This window comes from Antennarius striatus, chromosome 21 (assembly GCF_040054535.1).
Source record: "Antennarius striatus isolate MH-2024 chromosome 21, ASM4005453v1, whole genome shotgun sequence".
NCBI lineage: Eukaryota > Metazoa > Chordata > Actinopteri > Lophiiformes > Antennariidae > Antennarius > Antennarius striatus.
The window spans coordinates 15276696-15299416 of record NC_090796.1 but is presented as its reverse complement, the minus strand read 5'-3'; the positions used below and the strand labels follow the sequence as shown (position 1 = coordinate 15299416).

General features: G+C 46.0%; 2 protein-coding genes across 2 annotated transcripts; one reads left to right on the top strand and one right to left on the bottom strand.

Moving 5' to 3' along the window:
- The first annotated feature begins 744 nt into the window (after positions 1-744).
- qrfprb (pyroglutamylated RFamide peptide receptor b) lies at positions 745-6248 on the top strand. The gene is made up of 6 exons (XM_068305970.1): positions 745-1175; positions 3746-3904; positions 4200-4261; positions 4785-5020; positions 5096-5193; positions 5273-6248. The coding sequence occupies exons 1-6, from the start codon at positions 809-811 to the stop codon at positions 5668-5670; spliced, it is 1320 nt and encodes a 439-aa protein (XP_068162071.1). The 5' UTR covers positions 745-808; the 3' UTR covers positions 5671-6248.
- Positions 6249-6481: 233 nt separating this feature from the next.
- polr3a (polymerase (RNA) III (DNA directed) polypeptide A) lies at positions 6482-22190 on the bottom strand. Its single transcript, XM_068306095.1, has 31 exons — positions 22006-22190; positions 20987-21122; positions 20691-20828; positions 19763-19934; positions 19521-19675; positions 19197-19436; positions 18961-19123; positions 18727-18863; positions 18548-18651; positions 18327-18468; positions 17764-17904; positions 17607-17676; positions 17368-17495; positions 17157-17295; positions 16236-16400; positions 15949-16121; positions 14739-14850; positions 14183-14301; positions 13760-13897; positions 13031-13201; positions 11704-11817; positions 10787-10873; positions 10611-10693; positions 9877-10047; positions 9498-9591; positions 9282-9374; positions 8860-9024; positions 8139-8303; positions 7439-7570; positions 7230-7362; positions 6482-7150 (listed from the first exon to the last, which is right to left on the bottom strand). The coding sequence occupies exons 1-31, from the start codon at positions 22047-22049 to the stop codon at positions 7002-7004; spliced, it is 4173 nt and encodes a 1390-aa protein (XP_068162196.1). The 5' UTR covers positions 22050-22190; the 3' UTR covers positions 6482-7001.
- Positions 22191-22721: the final 531 nt, after the last annotated feature.

Below are 22721 nucleotides of genomic sequence, written 5' to 3'. Positions count from 1 at the left end.
CAGGAAGACGTTCACCTGGTTGTTTGGGACCAAACTTAAACGAAGGAGAAGTCAACTCCCTTCAACGGTGAACTTTTGTTTCAGTTCTCCACCTTTTTCCCCAAACTCGGCGCTGCTTAAAATATCTCCAAAAGTTAAAATGTGTTGCATCACATCTGTTTCCAGAAGAGAAGGTCAAAGACACTAAAACACAAACAGAGATGGAAAGTCTGATCCTCCATAAAGGAGGAGGAGGGAAGACTTCAGATGTCTACACAAGTGAACCTGCAGGTGTGACTTACTATCAGTGGGAAACCTGAGCTCAGAGGGTGGTGGATGAGGCTGTCTTATTAAAAAAGTATACTTATTGTTTTTGGTGTAATTAAAAAAGCACATCATCCAAACTGAAGAAATAACACGTTTCAGGGAAGGAGCCCTGCAGGGGAACTCCAGAATAATGATATTTTTAATGAACATCTCATCTTGTTGGTCGAATCACTCAAAAAAAAAAACCTCTTCCTGTTATTAGTTTACATTTTATTCTGCATGTCTGTCATGCTTTATTGTCTGCGGAATTTTTGGTCGCTCTTCTTTAATTGACTCATTCCTTCAATTAAACGCATCCTGGGTGTGTGTGTATGTGTGCGTGTGTGTGTGTGTGTGTGGGGGGGGGGGTGCGTCTTTGCGTCTTTGTCAGCTGTCGGAGCGAAAGCATCATGTTCTCCTCAGCAAAGGACGCAGCGCATCATCCAGACGCAAGTGTTGGTTAGCGCGTCTCTCACCGGTTCCAGGACTGCGGACCGGAACCTGGATCGGGATTGGGGTCGGGATGGCAGCTACCACGACCGATTCGGGACAGGAGGGGACCAGGATAACCCCTGAAGTGCTGCAGGAGATGCTCCAGTACTACAACATGAGCCGCCAGGAGTTCATCAGCACCTACAACATCCAGCCGCTCGTCTACATCCCAGAACTGCCTTACGGCGCCAAGATCACCTTCGTCATCTTGTACACGGTCATCTTCATCATGGCTCTGGCCGGGAACAGTCTGGTCATCTACATAATCCTGAAGAAACGGGCGATCCAAACGGCCACCGACATTTTTATCTGTTCCCTGGCGGTCAGCGACCTGCTCATAACTTTCTTCTGCATCCCTTTCACTTTGCTGCAGAACATCTTCTCGGAATGGTTCGGAGGTGAGTCTGAACCCCCAGAACTTCACACTCCGTCCGTCACCCGAGAGAGGAGTCGGGTTGGAACAGCGATTTCAGGCAGGCTGTTTTTGTTTGGAGCGACGAAACGGTGCCATTACGCAAATGCGTAAATTGCCAAAAGCATCACTTCAGCTGATTGAATACGGATTTACACCATAACCAGGTTCATGATGCGTATTGTAGAGTATCTTAATTAAATAAACTGTTGAGTCATACATTAAATCGAGCGTTGGCAGATGCGCCTGCACCAATTAGCGTGCGCAAACATCAGAATGAACTTGTGAAGCGCTGAAGCAGGAGTTCAGATCAATGCAGCTTGTTAGTGATCGCATGGTGGGATCATTTGTGATCATTTTCCGTTTTCTGGATGGTATTCCTTTATAATAAAGCTGTTCTGTCCAGGGAAAAATAAAAAATATGTGTGTTTAGAGAGTGTTTGGCTCCAGATCACAAATTCAAACACGCGTCAAGTCACGCTTGTTTTAATGGCAATATAATTAACACATTTTATTAATGCAGTTTATTTGTGAAGATAATTCATGCAGGAAGTGCAGCTTTTAAACAAACAGGGTTGAAAAATGTATCTTAACCTTATTGTGATGGCAAAAACAGGGAGAAAAATCACGTGGGATTAGACCAGATCATTAAAATTTCAGGTTAAGGAAAGTCACGGTGTACATTTCAAAAGCAGTGCAGTGTGTGCGGAAAATAACAGCTCATGGCATGGAAAAAAAAAAAGGTTTGAAATATTAATCGTGCTTGTCATATTTCGTGGGTGGTGAGGATTGGAGTACAAATCTGGATACCAGAATTTGAAAATGTGTCAAAAATGCAGGTCTGGTTGCTTATGGATGAGGGGTGATTGGATTAAAGGGGCCGCTGGGGCCAGGTGGAGGGGCCCCCAGGGTCCTAATGGTTCTGATAGTCCATGTTTCATGGGTAATTCTGTTAGCATGAAGCTCCACATATTTATCATGGAAACATTTCAAGGCGAGCGCCTCACTATAATAATCATCTAATAATCATATGTGACATCTTCAAGCCATTAGGTGAGAAGTGTGAACATGACGTCACAAGACCCGCCTCTTTAACTGTGCTGGACACACCCCTTCGGTCAACATGGAGGCGTGGCAACAGGAAGAGCTCAACCTCAGCGGCTGAGGACCACCTTTAGCATGTTAGCACTGCATCAGATAAAAACATCCCATCATGCAATCAGTTTATATGGGCTGTTAGAGTGTATTTTCATATTTCATATTTTATCAGATTAAAATGTGAGAGAAGAGGATTCAAAGGACAGGGCTAGATGGAGGAAATTGATTCGCTGTGGCGACCCCTGAAGGGAAAAGCCGAAAGGAAAAGAAGAAGATCAGATTAAAATGTGATATCAGATTATATTTTGTATTGTTTATTGGCTCAGCTCGGAATAGTTAGCTGCTGCCAAGCTAGAAAAACTTATTTTTACCGGCTAAAATAAATGTTCTGACATAATCCTGAGATTTTAACTTGCGTAGGAAATTCTGAGTCATTCTATTGGATGAGCTGGGCCCACCCCTTTCACCTCCTGTGCCCCTCCTACCTCCATTAAAGAGTCACCATTCATCATCAGGTTGGAATGGAACAAGAAAAGTCTAACAGACACGATGAATGGGGTCACCAAAACAGTTTTAATGGAAATGAAGACATTCACCTGTCGCCTCAGAGCAAATTGAATCATGCGCTCCTATTAACATAATTAGCACGCAGCTATAGGAGCTACAATTCATTAGCTGCTGGATTCCACCGCGCTTCGTTATCAGAATGAAACACCTCAGATAAAATGTCATGGCTTTGTATCGGAGAAATTCTTACTAAATTTCTTCTAATTAAATTCATGTTGTGCTTTTTTTTTTTTTTTTTTTAGCGCATTAGCAGCCCGCGCTCTTGGAGGACTGAACCCTCAAAGACAGTAAAGAACCTGAAACCAATGTAGTTTTCATGTATTATTTATCTTTAAACATATTGGATGTGATTATTCATGTATCTGTGCTTGAATACTTCTGGAAATATTTGGGATATAAATGCGAAATATTTAAAAGTGTGTTGCGTTTAAATGAAACTAGGGGAAATACAAACTCCAACCTGGAGAATTAGAAAATGATCTCAAGGCATTAATAAATGGGGTGACTCGCGACTGGTTTAACTTTAGTTTTAACAGCTGGTTGATGTTTCACACCAGCAGAATCACCTCCAACAGAAGTCAAAAAAAAGGTTTTTTCATTATATAAACTTCCATCAGCTGCTAGAATTCTTGTATAACATTCTTGTATAATTCTTGTATTTCATAACATAATAATAATAATAATTTGCAGTGTAAAAGTCCCCCAACAGATTGATGCCACCCCAGCGATTTGATTAAATCTCCTCACAGAATCTTCCATTTGTCTCTGTGATTAAGAACCAGAGTCTCCTCCGTCTCCTCCAACCCTGATCAAACAAAGAGAGGCTCTAACTTCAGCTGTGCTCCACTGTTTCTCAACATCTCTTTGGTCCAAATCTCTGTTTCCCTGCAGGTGTTCTGTTTTGCAAGACGGTTCCTTTTGTCCAGACCACGGCCATCGTGACAGGCATCCTGACCATGACATGCATCGCCCTGGAGAGATACCAGGGCATCGTCTTCCCGCTGAAGACGAGGAGGCAGTATTCATCCAAAAGAGCACAAAAGATGCTTGGTATCTGATGCTTTTTTCTTCTTTAATTGGGTTCTAGAACTTGAATTACACCCAGAGGCATCCTTTTAAAAGGAAATGTCCTGAATTGACTGGAAAAAATTTAAAAAATTTTTGCAGATAATTGAATAAAACCACAGATTTTTCTTTGAAAACCAGAAAAATGACTTGATTATAAATCAAATTTTACAAATATAAGCAATTAGGAAGTACTTGTGAATGTCTGATAATGAATTTAATTTAATAAGTCAATGCATAAATGACTATAATGAAAATCTATGTGATGTTCTGCCTGCAGGCCTGGTGTGGGTCACCTCAGTGGTGGTCGGGTCACCCATGTTGTTTGTGCAGCAGCTGGAGGTAAGTGCTGATTAGCTTTATTAGCTTCATAGCCATGTAAACAATTACAACTGCAACTGAAACACGGGCTGGAACATGATGTGATGCTGATTCTTATACAATAATTATGCAGCGATGCGAGGCTGGAAATGAATGGATGATACATCAGTCAAAGCAGCTAAGTTCAAGGCACGTTGATTGAAAAGCCCAGAATCCTGTGTTTTGGTGTGAATCATGACTGATTTGAGACGGAGTGAGGATAGAGTCTAGACTGTAAATGTTAGACTGAAATAATTGACCTGTGACGTTTCTTCACAAAAGAACTCTTGTCCTCCAGCCGGCTCGACACGATCACACAGGTGTGTTCGCGTCTTTTCAGCGGCGTTGAATGAAGATCAAACTCGAGCACATAAACGTCTGAAACAAACTCACCTCGGTCAGCCCAGAAATGGGCGTCGACTCGTTGCGAATGAATGACCTCCTGACCTCCCCCCACGTTTGCCCTGCCTAAAACGCTAAAACTTTCCTCTTCCTCGTCTCTCAGGTGAAGTACGACTTCCTGTACGATCGCTACCACCTGTGCTGCCAGGAGAGCTGGCGCTCTTTGACCCACAGGCAGGCGTACACCACCTTCATCATGGTGGCGCTTTTCCTGCTGCCTCTGGCCGCCATGCTCTTCCTCTACTCTCGCATAGGCGTCGAGCTTTGGATCCGCAAGAGGGTGGGCGACTCGTCCGTCCTCAACACCATGAACCACAGGGAGATCAGCAAGATCTCCAGGTAGGTCGGCGACGTGCGTTCCTGCCTGGAATCATGTCTGGTTTTAAGGAGAGAATGTTTTCTTAACTTCTACAGGAAAAAGAAGAGAGCCGTTAAAATGATGGTCACCATCGTCCTGCTGTTCACCATTTGCTGGGCGCCTTTTCACACGGTCCACATGCTGTTTGAGTACTGTAAGTAAGTGCATCATCTAGATCTTCTCGGTGTAGCTTATTTGAAAGGAAACTTTATTTAAAATCTGTCTCTTTGCAGACGATCTGGAGAGGAAATACGACGGGGTGACTCTGAACATGATCCTGGCCATCGTCCAGGCCATCGGCTTCTTCAACAGCTTCAACAACCCCATCGTCTACGCCTTCATGAACGAGAACTTCAAGAAGAGCTGCGTCTCCACCCTCTCCAACTGCATCCGGAAGCCCAACCAGCAGGGCGGGGCCAGGATGGCGTCCAGAATGAGCGTGCAGTTCATCAAACCCCAGAGCAGGGAGGCCTTCCTGGAATCGGACGAGGCCAACAGCTCCAAGCCGAGCTCGGAGGAGAAGGGCCCGGCCAGCTCGTCCCACGGGGAGAGCTCGCTGGAGGTGATCGGAGAGAAGATCTTCACCATTCAGACAGAACTACCTCCACACGGCTCCTCTCAGGTCAAATGAGGTCGTCGCGGTTTGGTTTTCGAAAGACGAAACGCGAACGACGCTTCTGCCGCAAAGACGACGAATCTTCACGTCGTTTATCGATGACACAAAAATCATCAAACAAAGCGACGCCGATGCAGGCAACGATTTGGCATTCTTACAGCCAGCTATCACAGTAATGTGTGTGTGTAAGTGTCAAGCAGGGACTTAAAATCACAATGCATTCTGGGAAGCTTACAGTGAACTCCACGTACGCCGTCGTACTGCTGTGTTTAAGGACAGAACTTTATTTAAAGTTTAAAGTTCCTGTTTACATCTGCACAGGAAATTGTTTTTCTCGTTCTCTCACTAAAGAGACAGATCTGGATGTTTTCTGAATGTTGCTGTTATATTTGTTTAATCTCTATGTAAATGTCATCTAAAGACTGTTTCACGTTGTGTAATGACAGCTTGACGTGGACTCGGTTCTATTCGTGCGGATTCTAAAGCGTTTCGATGTTTCTGACAGCAAACGGCTCGTTTTTGCATCAAATAAAATGACTTGTTTTTGAGTTTGAAGGATGAAAACTGATGTATTTGATGTCCTGTCAAATAAATTTGGAATACTGGCAATATCAAAAGACTTAATACGAGCCGTTCTGACTTATTTTACTGTTTTTTTTGTTGTTTAAAAATTATTTCCCATCTTCTTATGTTGTCCAGGTCAAAACTGCAACTCCTTCTCTCACCGTTAAAAACAATTCACCTGACGTTCAATCAGGAAAACTGAGCCATAGATTACTGATTTTTAAATGCGTGAAATGTTCCTTTAAATTCCAATCAGACAAAAAGATTTCTGGGTCTTTTATTTAATCATAATTCATACATAATATGAAAATGTTTTGCACAGGATGGATGGATATTCTTAAAGAATAGCTGGGTTCACAGTGTGAATATAAAAAAAATCCTTGTGACTCAAAGTTGCGATGTTTAAACTCTAATTCAATATCATACAAAAGTTGACTAAGAGGTACTTTTATTCCTCCGTGGTAGAGATTTTAGTAACCAAGGAAACAAACAGGAAAGTGAGAAAAGTTTGTTTTTTTTCTCACAGTTTAGAATAAATTCAAACTTAATAAAAATATTTTCCACAACTTCTTTCACTTCAATGCAACCAAACCTGCCCATCAAACTAAACACGTTCATCTCTTGGTCTCTGCAGCTCAAATAAAGAATAAATTCCTGTTTTCTGTTGGACCCACTGAAGTAAACGTCCCACGCCGACAGGTTTATCTGTATTCCATGATTTTATTCTTGCCTGCCGACAGCAGCCTCGGAAAAATCCTCCCAACGCTGACTGTCTGTCGGTGCTACGTGATCAGAGGGATGTGGAAGTCAGCAGAATCAAAGAGGAGGGGCCGTTTCACCGGGGAGGGGTTCCTGTCAGCTTTGTGGAGGAGCTTAAACAGTCCCGTTCCGATATTCATAGGAATCCCCATGATGATGCACTCGGACACACCTGGAACGGGAACGACGGGAACGTTGAGAACCGATCGATCGGGAGAATGAAGCCGTTTGATTCCAGACGCGTTTCTTACCACAGACGGAGTCTTTCTGTCCGAAGTAGGCGGCGTCGAAGAGATGATCGGCCGTCCTCTCGAAGGACGCCAGCATGAGGACGCTCTCCTTCATTTTAGCTAAACCGAACCTGGTGATCCCCAGAATCTCCCCCTGCATGGAGACAAGATGGTTACCACGGTGATGAAATGACCTCTGACCTAGACGCATTAAGGTCCGCTGGTGGCACCTTGTAGGCCATGAGGTCCGCCAGAAGCATGACGTGACGCCGGTCGATGCTCATCCCGTGGTTCACCATGGTGTACTGGATCTCGTTGATGATGGTGGACCGCGCCGCCTCGATACCCAGAGTCCTCTCCACCTGCAGAGCACAGACCCGGTCAGGACGCAATCGCTGGGAGAAAATTCAACCTCAGCGCTCCGAAGACTTGAGATCTCAAATTCACATCGCTTCATCATTCATTCATTCATTTATTCATCTTCTTCGCCGCTTCTCCGACTTTCATGGCTGACAGGGTTTGCTGGAGCCAATCCCAGCAGACTAAAGGGCGAGAGGTGTGGGGGACAGTTGATTCCTTTCTGCAGCGATTTTATGCCAAAGTTCTTTAATTTGAGAACTTAAAAATAAAAGATCTCGCTTTAAAATGCTAATAAAATTCAGAAAACCTTCGCCGACACATTCAAATGCTGCCTTTCGAATCAAATCCGCCCTCAGGAGGAAGAGGATCTATCTGCCGGATGGTTGTGACCCGTTATGAAATCATTAATTTTGCATGTGTTCGCCGCCTTGCTGAGAAACAGACAGGTGCAAGTCGATTGTGCTGCAGCCGATTGACATCATCGCCACATGATGACATCGACACTGTTTATCTGCATTGAGTAACACCGGCAGAACCGGATGCTCCAGTCAACCTGCCCGAGATTCCCACCTCATATGTGTTGTTGGACGTCGTCCTGCTTCCGTTTACGCCGTGCGTTGCCATGACGCCCCTCAGGTTGTCTCCCTCCACCAGTAGCTTGTACATGTTCCTGCCGCTCTGTTCGTCGATGTGAATGACGGCGCGGGCGACCTCGGGGATACCTTGAACCACCACCTGAACGAACAAGTGGAGAAAAAAACCCCTGTAAAGTTTATTTTAATGAAGTGGACACGTTAGAAGGAAAATCTTCACTGTGGTTTTTGTGGACGGTGTTTAATGTCGCTTCACCTCTTGAAACACAAAAAACGCGGAAAGCGTCAATGACCTCTGCAAGGTCATTGACCTTGCAGAGGTCAAATGATCTCATGCTGTGAGGAGACTCGGCATCGCTGTGCTTTATTGATTCCGGCGTCTCCGTTTCGGCTCCGGCGGAGCGTTTGACAGCCTCGTTTCTCCACAAGCGCGCTGAGAATTAATGGACCGAAGAACGATCACGCACGCCTCATACCCACCCGACCTGCGTCCACACACACACACACGATCCTCCTGTGGATCGATTCCCCAGACTGTGGGAAACTATTCTAAACCCCCATCATCCCAGCTGGCGTTGCGTTGCTATCAATTCCAGCTGCGATGATGAACGTCTGGATTCAGCAGACCTGCATTCACATAAGTTAAATGTGTGTTTTATATAAAGCCTAGGTGTGTGTGAGACAAGCCGCCTCCCCACCTTAGGAAGCTCCTCCTTCAGCGACTGCAGCACGTAGTACATGGAGCTCTTGCTGTTTTCTCGCGGCGACACGCAGACCACCGCCTCGCCGTGCACTGCCACGTCTCCCGGTTTGACGCGTAGTTTGGACATGCAGATGGAGTAACGCACCGTTTCTGCATTCACCTGGAAAACAACAGGAAGTCAAGCGATTGGCACAACACCCCCCACCCCGGGAAAAAAAAACTTCTAGACAACGGATCCATGATTTATTCTTCTCCCTTTTAGGCCTGATAAGAAACTTTTTGTGGGAGAAATACCTCTACTGTACATCGTCAGTCGTCGTATTCATCAGTACAATGCGAATATCTTCACTCTGCTCGGAGGTTGACTAAAAACCATCCTTCATCCATCCATCCATCCATCCATCCATCCATCCTTACCTCCAGTCGCAGCAGCCGTATCCTCTCCAGCGACAGCTTCACCAAAATGAAACAGTCGTCTGGTAGAAAAACCTCTTCTATGTACTCAGAGATCTGCAGAGGATGAAAGTGTGGCTTTATTCCCGCTGCGCTTGAACGCATCGTCACTCAAAGCCTGTTCTGATGCAATCCTTTCAAAGGGCTGTTATTGTTTTACTGATAAGAGGTTATCAGTACCTCTCCTAGCAGCGTTTTCTCGATCCTTCCTTTCACCAGTCGGGAGAAGTCGGCGTCGTCTTCCACGTCTAGGCGAGCAGTGATGATCGGGGTGCTGGGAGGAGGGAGGGAGGGGTTAAATGGATTGTTCAAATTCCTCACTGTGGCACACAAAAATGCCCGAGCTTCCTATTAGCGATTGTGTTGCAAAACCTTTCAATTGTGCCTCAGCTTTCTGCTGCAAAAGCCAGCAAAAAGAAGTGAAGTCTGGGAGTAAATGTCACAGACGAACTTTTCTTCTGTTCCTCCGTCCTGAAAAGCCTCTTCTACTGACCCACATAAAAAGCCAGAGGTCGTTTCTGAAGGATGTAACGGCTTCTCTGGCTGAAACCTGTCTTACCTGATGTTCTTGGAGGCGTTGATGATCTCCTTAATACGAGGCACCCCCAGCGTGATGTTCATGGACGCCACGCCGGCGAAGTGGAAGGTTTTCAGGGTCATCTGAGTGCCGGGTTCGCCGATGCTCTGGGCGCACAGCGCTCCGACCGCCGAGCCCGGCTCCATCTGAGCTCTGGAGGATTAAACACAAGAGGGCGCTGATTAAAACCAGCGACTTAAAAATAAGCTAATTTAAAGTTTGAGATCGAACGAGGCAGAGCAGGAACATCACACCTTGAGTTTTCCAGGTGTGAACTATCTTTCTTCAACACTACAGCATCTCAACTAGAAAACACCATTAATAAATCTACTTCAGGGAATGTCAGGCGGTGGTGTGTGTGTGCGTGTGTGTGAGGGGTTATATGGGGTTTTAGACCATCAGCAGACCAACGTCAGTTGCGGAAGCTGATGTTGCTGCAAACTCTGGAGCAACTTTCTGAAAGGGACCACAGGATCTTACCTCACACTGAGGTCAGAATCTATACCGCAGAAGGTCGTCCTTTCACAGCCCCTCCACACATAACGGGCTATGAAAGGATGACCTTCTGCGGTTTCGCTTCATGTGCCTCGATTGAAATTTAACAAAAAAAGTGTTTCGTAAAAGCTTTAGGTGATGAATTTAACCGAACAAAGGTGGAAGGATGAAAAGGAAAATCGAGCATCCCTCCGTGTGCGTTTACACCGACCATCCTGTACCTCATGTACTTGTCTCTGCAGGTCCCGAGGAACTTCTCCAGCTGGGTGGGGGTGATGCGGTCCAGCTGATACAAAACTTTTGGCTGCAAAGCGAAGCAGAAAAACGAACGATTAAGATCTGGATATGCGTGGCGTGGGAGGAGCAGGGGGATGTCGCCGCGTGCTAATCGCTCTACCTCGGTGGTGCCATTGTCGTTGATGCCGTACTTGTCTCTTGTCTTCTTGATCTTCTCGGAGAAACCTTTCATGAACTTCTTTATCTCCTGCGGGGAAAAAGCGAGGAGAGTTAAACGACTTCCAGAGACGAAACTTGGACGATGTCTGACGCGGTTAGCATCTCATGCAGCTGCTTTTGTTTCTCCTGGTGGCATCAGGCCGAGCGAGAAAAAAAAAAGACACAAGTAGGAGTGTTAAAAGAGGGGCGAGTCACAGCTTTCAAACCGAACGCCGTCGCTGACACACACCAGATCAACTCAACCACAAGCGGCATGCTGTCGCCCATACCTCCAGGTACTTCTCTGAGCCGGTGTCGGTTAACTCCTTCAGAGGGAGCAAAGGATTACGCATTACTTCCAGAGTGATGAACAGCGCGTTTGCAGCTCTTCGGAAGTTTGACAAAGGCCTTCTTGAGTATTCACACTTAATTCTCTCACTATAGAACACTAATTACTCCTTACATCCACAGGTGGGTGTTGTCATGGTGTTAGCTGATGGATGTGGTATTCAGCAGCGACGCACCATGACAACGGGAGGTGGAATGATTTCCTCCACGTCGTTAATGAGATTCTTTCACCTTGAATCTAATAGAATAATGTGAGTCATAAGCTGAACATTACAGCTGAGTTGAGATGAACTTTTAGCAGGAAGCTAACAGCACCAGACAAATCAGATCATTACTGGCACTTAAATGCCTTCTGAACATCCATCTGGCTTCACTTTAACTACATAAAGAAACTTGTCAGAGCTCTAGAAATTATTACGCATCAAGAAGCGATCAGAAATGTATTTTAGCAGCTTTTTAGAGATCATAAAATGGAAAAGTGAGGAGCTTAAGGCTCTGCAGGATTGTTTGCCCCAGCGGTTCTGATGTCACCTCCAAGAAGCTGTCTCTGCAGCACAGGAAGTCGGTCCGCTTCATGATGGCGTCCGCGGCGAGGACCAGCTCGTTCTGACTGAGGGCGGGCTCGTCCGGACAGGTGTGGACCGCCTAGAGGGAGACGAGGAGGAGTCAGGAGATTAGCACCGCTGCAGACACGCCTCACACTCACTGATCAGTCAGCGGTTAATCGTTCCCCGCGGTCGGATCTGAAGGAACCTCGGCACAAAACTACAGAACGGATCTCATTCATTCTGACGCTCGACGTTTAGACAGGTCCGGCTGTTTGACTGCGATCCTGCCTGGTTCCTGAACGCAACACATCAAAGACTTCATTAACAGAGAACTCTGCTCCAACGGAGTGGAGGATTATTCCCACAGAGACGCTCCATCTGCTCATCAATCAGCGCTGTGCTATTAATAACGCAGGTGGTTTGTTTTCATCACGTTACAATGAAAAGTCACAGAAAACCGTCCATACGTCTGTCTGGTTCTGATCTGAGATTGATTAGCAAACAGGCTTGTTTTTTTTTGACCCACAAATAAAAGTAATGTTACACCAAATTACAGCTGATGAAAAAAATCCAGAGGACAAATTGAGTTTCTGAGATGACTTCATGTGTACCCTGCTGACAAAGATAGATAACAGCTTCGAGATGAGGACGAGAAGAAAGAAGATGTATGAAAGAGAAGTTCTATTTTCAAAAATAATAATAGTAATAATATTTGATAAATGAAACAATTTCAGTTGCAAGAACACCAAACTAATCTGTTTCTTTTCTCCGGAAAACAATCATCAGACAATCTATCTGGCAGAAGGAACCATAGAAACATGAAAAAATAAATAAGACAAAAATCCCTCAGTACCATAATGCACCACTTCATGTTTGGACTGATTGATGTGAAAACTGTATTTATGCTCACTGCTGGGGGAAAAACCTATCAAACGGGAAATGGGAGTTTTTCTGCGGGCTTGAAAGCAACAACAAAAGACAGATGAGAAGAACTGGAGGTGCATTGCTTAAAACCCCGAGCGCCTTCCTCAACACAGACGGGATAATTCACTTTAAGCTACTGGTGAAAAACACTCAACATCCAAATGGAGTAATTCTCTCCAAAGGAAAAAAAAAGAGAAACAGATTTTCACTTGATGTTCAAGCAGCGTGGGTTTAGAATGAGCTGCCGGGAGGAATATTTAAGCTGTTCCCTGTCGTCTGATGTGCTGATGTAAAAACTGTTTTGTAAAGACTGTACATTTAGTCTAAAGGACATGTGTAATTTAAATTTGCTTGATTTTAAATGTATTTCTCTGGATCCAACTCACCCGGATGTTGTCCAGGACTCTCTTGAACTCCAGCGGCTCATCCTTCCCCTCCATGGCGGCGGGGTCCAGACCGTCGCCGCCGTAAATGAACTGGATGATGTCGCCGGTGGAGTTGCGTACCGTCAGGTCGTACTGGGAGCACAGATCCTCCAGGGACTTGACCAGACGCCTCTGTTCGGGAAGGGAAACGTGACGTTAATGGGATGATGGGATGCACGACAAGGACGGGAGGCAACGAGTCATGTCAAGAAGAAGACTTGTGCACTGGAGGTCACATGCTAACTAGCACCAGTGCTAACCGATGCAAACAAGGGGGTGAAGGAGGTGCAAAAAAAAATCCAGAGGACGTGAGGAGGTGCTGGACGTCCCTCCTCTTCACTCGGTGCAAAACTTCCAATTATTTTTGACAGATTTGAGTGCGAACTGTATTAAAATGTACCGCCAAGTTTATTATTTGTGGGCCCCGAGGATTGGACATATTTATTGGATGGAACAAACAACCCACACAACCTGAAAGTAAAGAGTTGGCCTGCTCCACAGGCCATCATGGAGGAGGACGCCCTTCATCCCCTCATCACATGGATGCCTCCTCATCCGAGCTGCTCCTGTGTGCAGGATCACGCTCGGCGTTGTGTAAACCCACCGAGCACGAATTTACTTCCGTTTTTATCTCATCTCATCCGATCGCCACATGCACGATAGGTTGGCATGGCAACAGGGGCCGTTTACCTGCATGTATCCGGTTTCCGCGGTTTTCACAGCGGTGTCCACCAGACCCTCCCGCCCGGCCATGGTGTGGAAGAAGAACTCGGTGGGGGTCAGGCCGGAATAAAAGCTGTCGGCCACAAAGCCTTTCGCAGCAGGAAGCTGTGGGGAAATGAATCGGGATCTGAGTATTCAGAGTCAGACGGAATAGTTCACATCCCTCTGGTTGTGTTCCCTGAATGGAGGCAGAACCTAGAGATCTATATAATAATTCACTAAATAATCGCTTAAATTCCACGAGCATTTTCATTAAAAAAAATAAAACAAACTCAGGAGACACTGATTCAGCGTTACCTCACAGCCAAACAACTAATAATCAAATATACTACTGTTGACGCCATGAGGAAAAAACATGAGATTAATTAAAAAGGACAATTTGCTTCTTACCTTGGAGTGCTTCTCAAAATGAGGGAGGGATCGATTCTCGAAGCCGTCGGGCACTCGAGAGCCGCTAATGGCCTGCTGGCCCACACAGGCAATCATCTGAGAGATGTTAATGAAGGACCCTGGACAAAGAGAGCCGGCCAATGAGAAGGTGACGTGAGGTAAACAACGCAAACGGGACCAGAGTTCAGCCTCCGTCCGACCACCGTTTGGGGATTCAGACACACACTGTTACAGCGTGGAGGAGTTGTGACAAAATATCAGAAAATAATCATTTTAATTACTGATAAGGTGATTTGTGCAATCATTGTTTTTACATCAGGGACAAAATGAGAAACTAACAACCATTCATTAAAGTTCTAAGTGGTCCTGAAGTGAACTCTGTCCCGGTTTAACCGCCCATCCCTTCATGAGCGTCGTCCGCCCTCCGCCGCTCGCCAGCAGCGATCCTGATGGAGCTCATCCATTCTGCCCGGCCCTCCAAATGAATGCCGTCCCCTCCTGACGGCGCCGCTCGCCTCCTGCCACAGCAGCTCGGGTGGATTTGGGGCCGCCTTACCTTTGGAACCGCAGAGGGCCATGATCAGGGGGCTGTTGCTCTTGTCCAGCTCCCTGAGACAGGCGCTGCCGGCTCGGTCCCTGATGACGGACAGCTCTCTCAGGATGAGGGCCTGTTGAGGACAGAACAGGATGAGTCGCCGTCTGCTGAAGGCTTAATAGAGTCTTCAGCAGCACAAATCCGATGCATTTGGAAGTTCTGATTGTAGAGATAATATTATGAAACACATTAGGAGGGCACAAATGGGAGAATGTGCTTTCACTTTGGCCCCTTTAGTGCTTTTCACTATAAACACGTATTCAAAGCGCAACAACATCAGGACTCTACAAGAACAGGGCTTTTATTTCTAAGTACTACTTTCTACCGAGGGCTTTATTTCTGCTGCGTCTCATCGACCCAACCTCTGTCCTGTATTTTATGTTTCAGCTACAGAAACATCTATATTTTACTGAGTGTAGTCTGTGAGTTTAAACTACACTCAGTTCAGAAAGCTGGAGTCCTCGCTTTGAAGATGAGTCTGATGGTTTTCAACAGGAGGGGACTGGGGGATGGTGGGCGGAGCTCGCCACTGAAAATCCGGCTTCTAATCGCAAAATTGATCGTCATGACGACTGATCCAGTTACGAAACAGAGGATGGAGAATCAGAGGGAGACGGAGAAGTTGCGGTGGCTTACGATGCCACAAACTTTGCGCGTGTCAACGCTCAATCCGCCAGCCAACACGACGTGGCTCTGAGCAAAGCATCTTGGGATTGGAAAACACCAATAAAAGCCCAAAAGCATTGGAGAAAGTCCACCCAAGGAGATCAGTGGGCACAAAACGCTGGCAGCCAATGAGTTAAGGGTCGGGAAACATCTTAAAATAAAAAGCCAGGAGTGGAGAAGTCGTCTCTGAAGATGCTTTAGAGAACATTTCAAGTGTCAGATCAGTTCAAACCTAAAACATCGGCCAGTTTTCTCTTTTCTGTCTGCCGTTATTTGGACAGATCCCAGCAGCACAGCTCTGCTCATCTGCAGGATGGAAAGCCGATGACTGATTTGAAGATCTTTATCAGCTCTTTATCTAATAGAGTCTTTGGAATCTTTAACCGGAGGTCAGACGGTCGCTCACGGCTGCATTATTAAAGGAGTTTAAACTCGTCTGATAAAACCAGGAACCTGGTGATAGGCAGGATGTGGGTTCACGGCCCGGTTATGCTGTTTCTCCTACCTCCAGAGTCTCCTCCGCCGTGCAGCCGGGCTGCTGCTGCAACTTCCCCGTCTGCAGAGCTTCGATATATTCGTCACACTTCCCGTAGCCGTCATCCAGCAGGTCCTGCTTGGCCTTCAGGAGACCCTGGCCCGGTGTCACGTCGCCGATGCCGATAGAGAAGCCGCGATTGGCTGAGGGTTAAAAAAACAACAACACAGAATCACTGCTGAGACAGATTACCCCATCCTCTTAAAAGGTTAGTTTTTGTTGATTGACGGCAATCAAAACACTTGGGGGGCCCCTACAGAGGTAGACGGGGGCCAGTCGCGCCAGGCGAGACATGGCATTTGCGGCTTCCAGCTGCCCCCAGTCTCTCAGCAGGATGTAGAAGATGTTGTTCTTGGAGCCGGATCCCAAGGTGCCCTTATCCATGCTGCCACACATCAGCTCGCTGTTGTGGATCACCACGACTGGGAATGAGACAGGAAGTGACATCATTAGGTGGCAGATTGGAGAAGAGGAGGGTTGGTGTGGAGGGGTGTCTAAGGTAAACTCTCATTTCCTCCTGCTACAGGTCGTCTGAGTTAGAGATATGATCAGATTGTGATGACGGATGATTTTTCATTCTAGGAAGAGCACATTTGATATTTCTTTGCAATTTAACAAATAAACCCGAGGACGAGAACTCGTTCCGGCGCCGACACACAGCAGGTGTCCAAGCCAGACAGCATTTCAGACAATTTATGTGAGAATATGTTCTTACCTCTGAGAAATGAAAAACTTATTTGCTTTTGGTTAAGTCTGGAAATGAAAGAGAATCACGGAAGTAGAAAAAATATTATTCATTACACTTAGCACCGTGTTCCTTCACAGTCATTTACCTGTTTGAGCCTGAAAGGCCCTTTTGAAGAAACTTATGTGTCTGAGCTGCTACTAGCTTAGCAGCTGTAAACTGACTGCTCATGTTGGCCATTTTCTTAATCGTTCTGCTACTTCTGACGTGGGAACGATTCGCCCTCACGCGTCGCCTCTTTGGTCAACAATCAAACTGAACGTCTCTGTTGTGGCTTTGCTGATTTCCTGATTGATTTCCTGACTTTCTTGAGTGCTCTCTAGTTAGCGTCCGGGCATTGATTCCAATCCCATCATCCGGCTATCGCGTCTCATCTCCAAACCCAATCAGAAATGGCGCCCGGTGGATGGACGGTGTGTTTTTAGAAACTCACAGGAGTCGTTGTGACAGAGATCCTCTCCTTTGCCGCAGTACTGCTTGCCCTTGGTCCTCAGGTTGGCCTTGACCGGACATTCCCTACTCGGCTTCAGAATGACGCTGAAGATCTGTTTGCCCGTCCAGAGAGCAATGGGCTGAGAGAACCAGCAGAGTGTCAGCAGCAGCTCACAAACACTCACGTGACGAGCTAACAAAGGGAGACGCACCTTCATTATAGCCGGCCGGGGGAGGGAGACCCTGATTTTCTCATCTTTGCCCACAAGGATTGACGCCACTATCTGACAGGCTTTTGATCTGTCGAAGAAGGTGTCCTTCAGCGTCAGGAGGTAGGCTCCTGTGAAGAGGAGAAAAATACAGACAACTCAGAGACGGTAGAAGGGCTCCAACGTCATTATAGAACGATTCCAGGGGTTTTAGCTTTAATCTAAGAAAACGCAGCACCAACCTGTGAGGAAGTCCTGAATAGCAGCAATCAGAGGTTCGCCGTTTCTGGGAGTGACAAGATTTGCTTTGGTCTGAAAGGAAAGATTTCCGTCAAATCGCACCAATTAATTCCTGAAAAGTTGATGCGTTTAAAGGCTGTATGTCGCCACGATACACACCCCCATCAGCACCAGGGCCTCGGCTTTTGCTTCCTCTGTCTGAGGAAGGTGAAGGTTCATTTCGTCGCCGTCGAAATCGGCGTTGTACGGGGTGCAAACGCACTCATTGAAGCGAAACGTACGGTGAGGTTTGACTTTGGCCTGCCAGACAAAAGGAAAGACATTCAGTCGGCTGGGACGGAGGACAGCATCGGTTTTATCTTTTATCTCTATCCAGTCTGAAATGACGGCTGTCCTTCAGTAGAAAAGAAGTTGTTAAGGGAATTTAAACCTTTAACTGCAAATAATGAAAAAGTGTGATGATGTATATTAAAGCCAGACGACGTCTGCTGGTGTTTGACTCATCATCACACACACATTAAGCTTATCTTGTCTCCTCTATATCTCTCATTACTTCAATCTTTGGATTAATTTTATTCAAGTAGACTGTGGAAAGATTCTTTAGAGGATCGATAGAACGTGAAGCTGTTTGGAGACGAGGAGGCGCCCTCTGACCGCTCATGTGAACACAGAACTTTCTTGAATTAGGTTGTGGGTCCTCTTTGTGGACCTGACAAACTCACGATGTGGGCCATGATGCTGAGCTTGTGCAACGACGGCTGTCGGTTGAAGAGGACGATGTCTCCGTCGATCAGGTGTCTTTCCACCACGTCTCCAAACCTCAGCTCCTGAGCGATCTTGTCACGGTTTCCGTATTTTAAAAACCTGCCGGAATAAAAAACGAGTCGCTTTTAGGCGTCGGCCTGCGTCGGGTCACGGAGGTTTCACGTCGAGCGGTCCTCACCTCTTCATCTGCGTGTGTCGGTTCTGGATGAAGTTGGCTCCGGGGTGAACTTCAGGCCCGTTTCGGACCAGTTTCCTCATCAGCTCCAGATTGGCTTTGTTCACCTTTTTAAAGAATTTAGAAAACAGGCATGAAGTGGTGGTTCAGTTTATTTACTGTGACCACAGAACGACGCTCACCCTCTCTGGGTACGTCAGGATTTTAGCCACGTGCACCGGGACGGCGACCTCGTCGATCCTCAGGTTCGGGTCGGGAGAAATAACAGTTCTACCGGAGAAGTCGACTCTTTTTCCGGAGAGGTTTCCTCGGAACCGACCTGAAATTTGACAGTGAATAAATCATCCTGTAAGTGAGACTGACAGCAGCAGATGGATCTGACAGATACGTGCATAATTAGTCGTCCTGTTGGAAACCTTGTTTTCCCTTCAGCCTCTGCACGAAGCCTCTGGTCCATTTCTTGGGGGCCATGTTGAGTGGGATGCCGGAGAGCTCGCTGTTGATGTAGAGAGCGCACTGCAGCTGGAGGAAGTCCCAGTCCTCCATGATCATCTGCGTCTTGGCTCCCGTCATTCGATGCTGAAAGGGAAACGAGTCCGGTAAGGCGGGGCTGGAACAACTCTCTGCAAGTAGGAGGTTGAGTGGCACCGACCTTCTTGATGACATCGTTGAGGAAGATGATCTCGGTGAGCTTCATGGTGAGGTCGTCCTCGTTGGTGCCCGACTTGAGGTCGCTGACGACGGAGGGTCGTATGCAGAGAGGAGGCACCAGGAGGCGGGTGAGGATGAGGTCTGCGGGTTTACCCGCCTCCGGGTTCATCAGCAGCAGGGGAATGTCTTCCTGGGGAATTCTCCGGAACATATTCAGCACCACCAGAGGGTTCAGGTTTTCCTAGAAAGGCAAAGGAAAGAAGAGAAAGACGTAAGATGGTGTGAGATTGATGGATCTGTTCAGAGCTTCGGATTTAAAGCACACCTGAGCTCTGGACAGCAGAGGCTCCATCAGTTTGTTGTGCTCAATGGCCGTGTCAAAGGACTGGATGAACTCTGACACGAAAGGATCCACCACCTTCTTGGTTGTTTTATACTTCTCGTGGATGATCTTAAGCAAGCCGCATTTCTTCACCGTCCCTGAAGCGTGAAAGACAAACGTAAACATTTAACATCTAGATGTTTGAAGAGAAATCAAACGTCAGAAAATAATAGTATCTTTTTCACCGTTGAACGAGGAACAGTTCAGGCAGATGTTCCTTTTGCGGCACTTGTCGGAGATCTTCTTCTTCAGACCTCGTTTCTGGAGGTAGGCCAGGTTGGGTCTTTTCAGGTGATCCATGAACTGCAGCTTCTCCTCTTTGCTCAGCATTATGCTGGCGCAAGTCTTGCAGATCATCTGGAGGCATGATAAGACGCCACGTTAGGATGAAGGAGCTGAATCCATCCCTCACACAGATGCACTATCATTTAAAGATCATATCACTGCTGAACGTTTAGGAATTTTTTTATACTTTATACTTTGACTGAAAGGGGCGGCACGGTGGCGCAGTGGTTAGCGCTGCTGCCTCACAACACAGCGGACCCGGGTTCGAGTCCCGCTCTGTGCGGAGTTCGCATGCTCTCCCCGTGTCTGCGTGGGTTCTCTCCGGGTTCTCCGGCTTCCTCCCACCTCCAAAAGCATGCGCTTCAGGTTAATTGGCTGGTCCCAAAATTGACCATAGGAGTGAGTGTGTGTGTGAGTGGTTTTTTGTTTCTATGTGGCTCCGCGGTACACTGGCGTCGTGCCCGGAGTGTCCCCCGCCTCACGCCCTGAGACTGCCAGGATAGGCACTGGCTACCCCGCGACCTGCGTTAGCGGATTAAGCGGGTTGGAAAATGACTGACTTTGACTGAAACCTTGACATGAAACTCAAAAGACTTCAAATCAGTTCTGTCTTTCATCCTCTGGTGACACCTACAGGACAAATGGGTTTACTGCATGCTGTATTCAGCATCGAAGTCTCCAATTTAACATGAAACAGATATATAGGTGTATATATACATATACACCCACTATCCTACTTTTTCTATCCAGCCTTTCAATACAACACGTCTCAGCAGGATTTCTTAGTCAACGTTAACTATTTATTGATGCATTACGCTGCACACTTGCCTGTAAGATCCCGATGATGGCTTTAAAATAGCCGACATGAAAACATGGTAGCTCCAGATCCAAGTATCCGTAATGTCCCAAACAATCTGCCAGGTTCTTCCCACAGGTCAAACAGGGCCTGTCCTTCTCACTGGTGCCCTGTAGGAAACACAAGAGTACCTTTAGAACGTCCAACTGTGATCCCTGCAATAAAAACACACCTGGGCCTGCTAGAGTAACGTGTGTGTGTGTGTGTGTGTGTGTGTGTGTGTGTGTGTGTGTGTGTGTGTGTGTGTGTGTGTGTGTGTGTAGATTACCATGCGGTGGTCCAACACTCCATAGGACAGCGGTGAGTGTTTGGTATCCTGGCTGTACAGGTTCTTACTGACCACCTGGATGTGGGCCTGCTGACGCATCTGCTCAGCAGATTTCATCCCAAAGCAGATGTGGCTTCTGTTAGAAAAAAGAAAAAGAAAAAAAAAAGAACAGACAGAACAATTATTCATCAAATAGAACACATCACAAACTACAAAACAATCTGAACACCTGTTGGACTTTATGAAACACAGGATGCCATTTATGATGCGTTCAAGACAGTTTTGGAATTCTCTATGAATCTCATGCTGACATGACCTAATGAGACAACAATCTAAAATCCAGGAAATAATTAACACCAATAGCATAAGTCTATCATAAGTGTAAGCACTGAACACAACAATAAACAAACCCCCCCACATAAAGGTGGTGGAGGGGGCTTTAAGTGGCTGCAGAATAATATATAAGCTCCAAGGGGCAAAGTCTAATTTAATACCGCCAGTCGTGCTTGATTGATACGAACAGGATAGGTTATTAATATGACCAGCTTTCAAGACATTCATATCACGTTTGAAGATGATCACGTTTTTGTTTTGTTTTTCAGAAACTTGAATTTGGGAATGGGATGATCAGATTTACGGACGCCGTGAACACATCATACATGCCCTTCTCACAGATACAACAAAATCACAATTTAATGCCAAAGTGACGTGCTAAGACCTGAGCGGTACTGTCTGACCACACCAGCTACTGGGGGTAGGTACAACTGTGCTTAAAATAGTTTAACTTCACGCTCCCCACGCCGTACGCATGGCTATTACACTGGTATATATGACGTCAACTAACTTAACAACTACACGGTTGTGTTTAACGAAGCTTTCTTTTCAAAATACGCATAAATTAGCAGGCTAACGGTCGAGCTAAAGTTATCATTTTTCATAATGACGCATTAAAGCTATACTATATTGCTGTATGTCGCAAGCTAACCGGCTAGCTAACGGCGTCAAGTTATGGCACTCACATTTTTTTAGCCACATCCGTCTCTCTGAACTGCTCCTTCACCATTTTGGCGTATTGGTAACAACAGTACTAAATAGACAGATGGTCTCTCCTCATTCCATCAGGATAGAGTTCATTTATTAGCGACAGATTGTCGGTTCAGGCTTTCATGTTGTGAAAGTGTTAGCTACACCGCTATGTGTTCATAACAACGTGAGCGACAGTGATGCTGCATTCAAGGACTCGGTAATTTAGAAAGAATAGTTCAAGAAGTGTCAAAAACTAAACGGGATGCGATTAATTGATTGAAGAAGCGTGAAAAAGACTGTATATCACTTCGTCCTATTGCAATTATAAATCTCCGATTATTTTATGATATGAACAACATTAAAATCGCAATCGAAATGGTATTTGCGACTTTATTTAATCCAACTACAGCGCTAACAAAATTGATGGAATTATATAAGCGATGTCTAGTAATTGCATAAGATTGCCGTTTGTGTTATTTTTATTCATTTGTGACAAGCCATCGAAGTAAAGTGAATTTTTCGTGTCTATGGTTTTGCTGATTTTGGGAGATCTTGTATTTTACGTGATCTCATGAATGCCACAATGTTATGTACAACTACGGCAAGAAAGCCAGAACGAAAAGGGTTTTTCGCGATTGCTGACACCTAGCGGTTCATTATTTTTTATTTTTAAGTTTCTAGGGTTCAAAGAACTACAGTATATACGAGT

Bases quoted from the DNA above. Each gene is read 5' to 3' on its own strand.
- polr3a (XM_068306095.1), bottom strand. From the start codon at position 22,049: ATGGTGAAGGAGCAGTTCAGAGAGACGGATGTGGCTAAAAAAAT. The intron at 19,124-19,196 runs GTCGGTGCCACT...TTTCCCTTTCAG, and splicing joins TCAACGATGTCATCAAGAAG to CATCGAATGACGGGAGCCAA. The intron at 17,905-18,326 runs GTGAGTTTGTCA...TTTGTCTGGCAG, and splicing joins TCAGCATCATGGCCCACATC to GCCAAAGTCAAACCTCACCG.
- qrfprb (XM_068305970.1), top strand. From the start codon at position 809: ATGGCAGCTACCACGACCGATTCGGGACAGGAGGGGACCAGGATAACC. The intron at 5,021-5,095 runs GTAGGTCGGCGA...TAACTTCTACAG, and splicing joins GAGATCAGCAAGATCTCCAG to GAAAAAGAAGAGAGCCGTTA. The intron at 5,194-5,272 runs GTAAGTAAGTGC...GTCTCTTTGCAG, and splicing joins CCACATGCTGTTTGAGTACT to ACGATCTGGAGAGGAAATAC.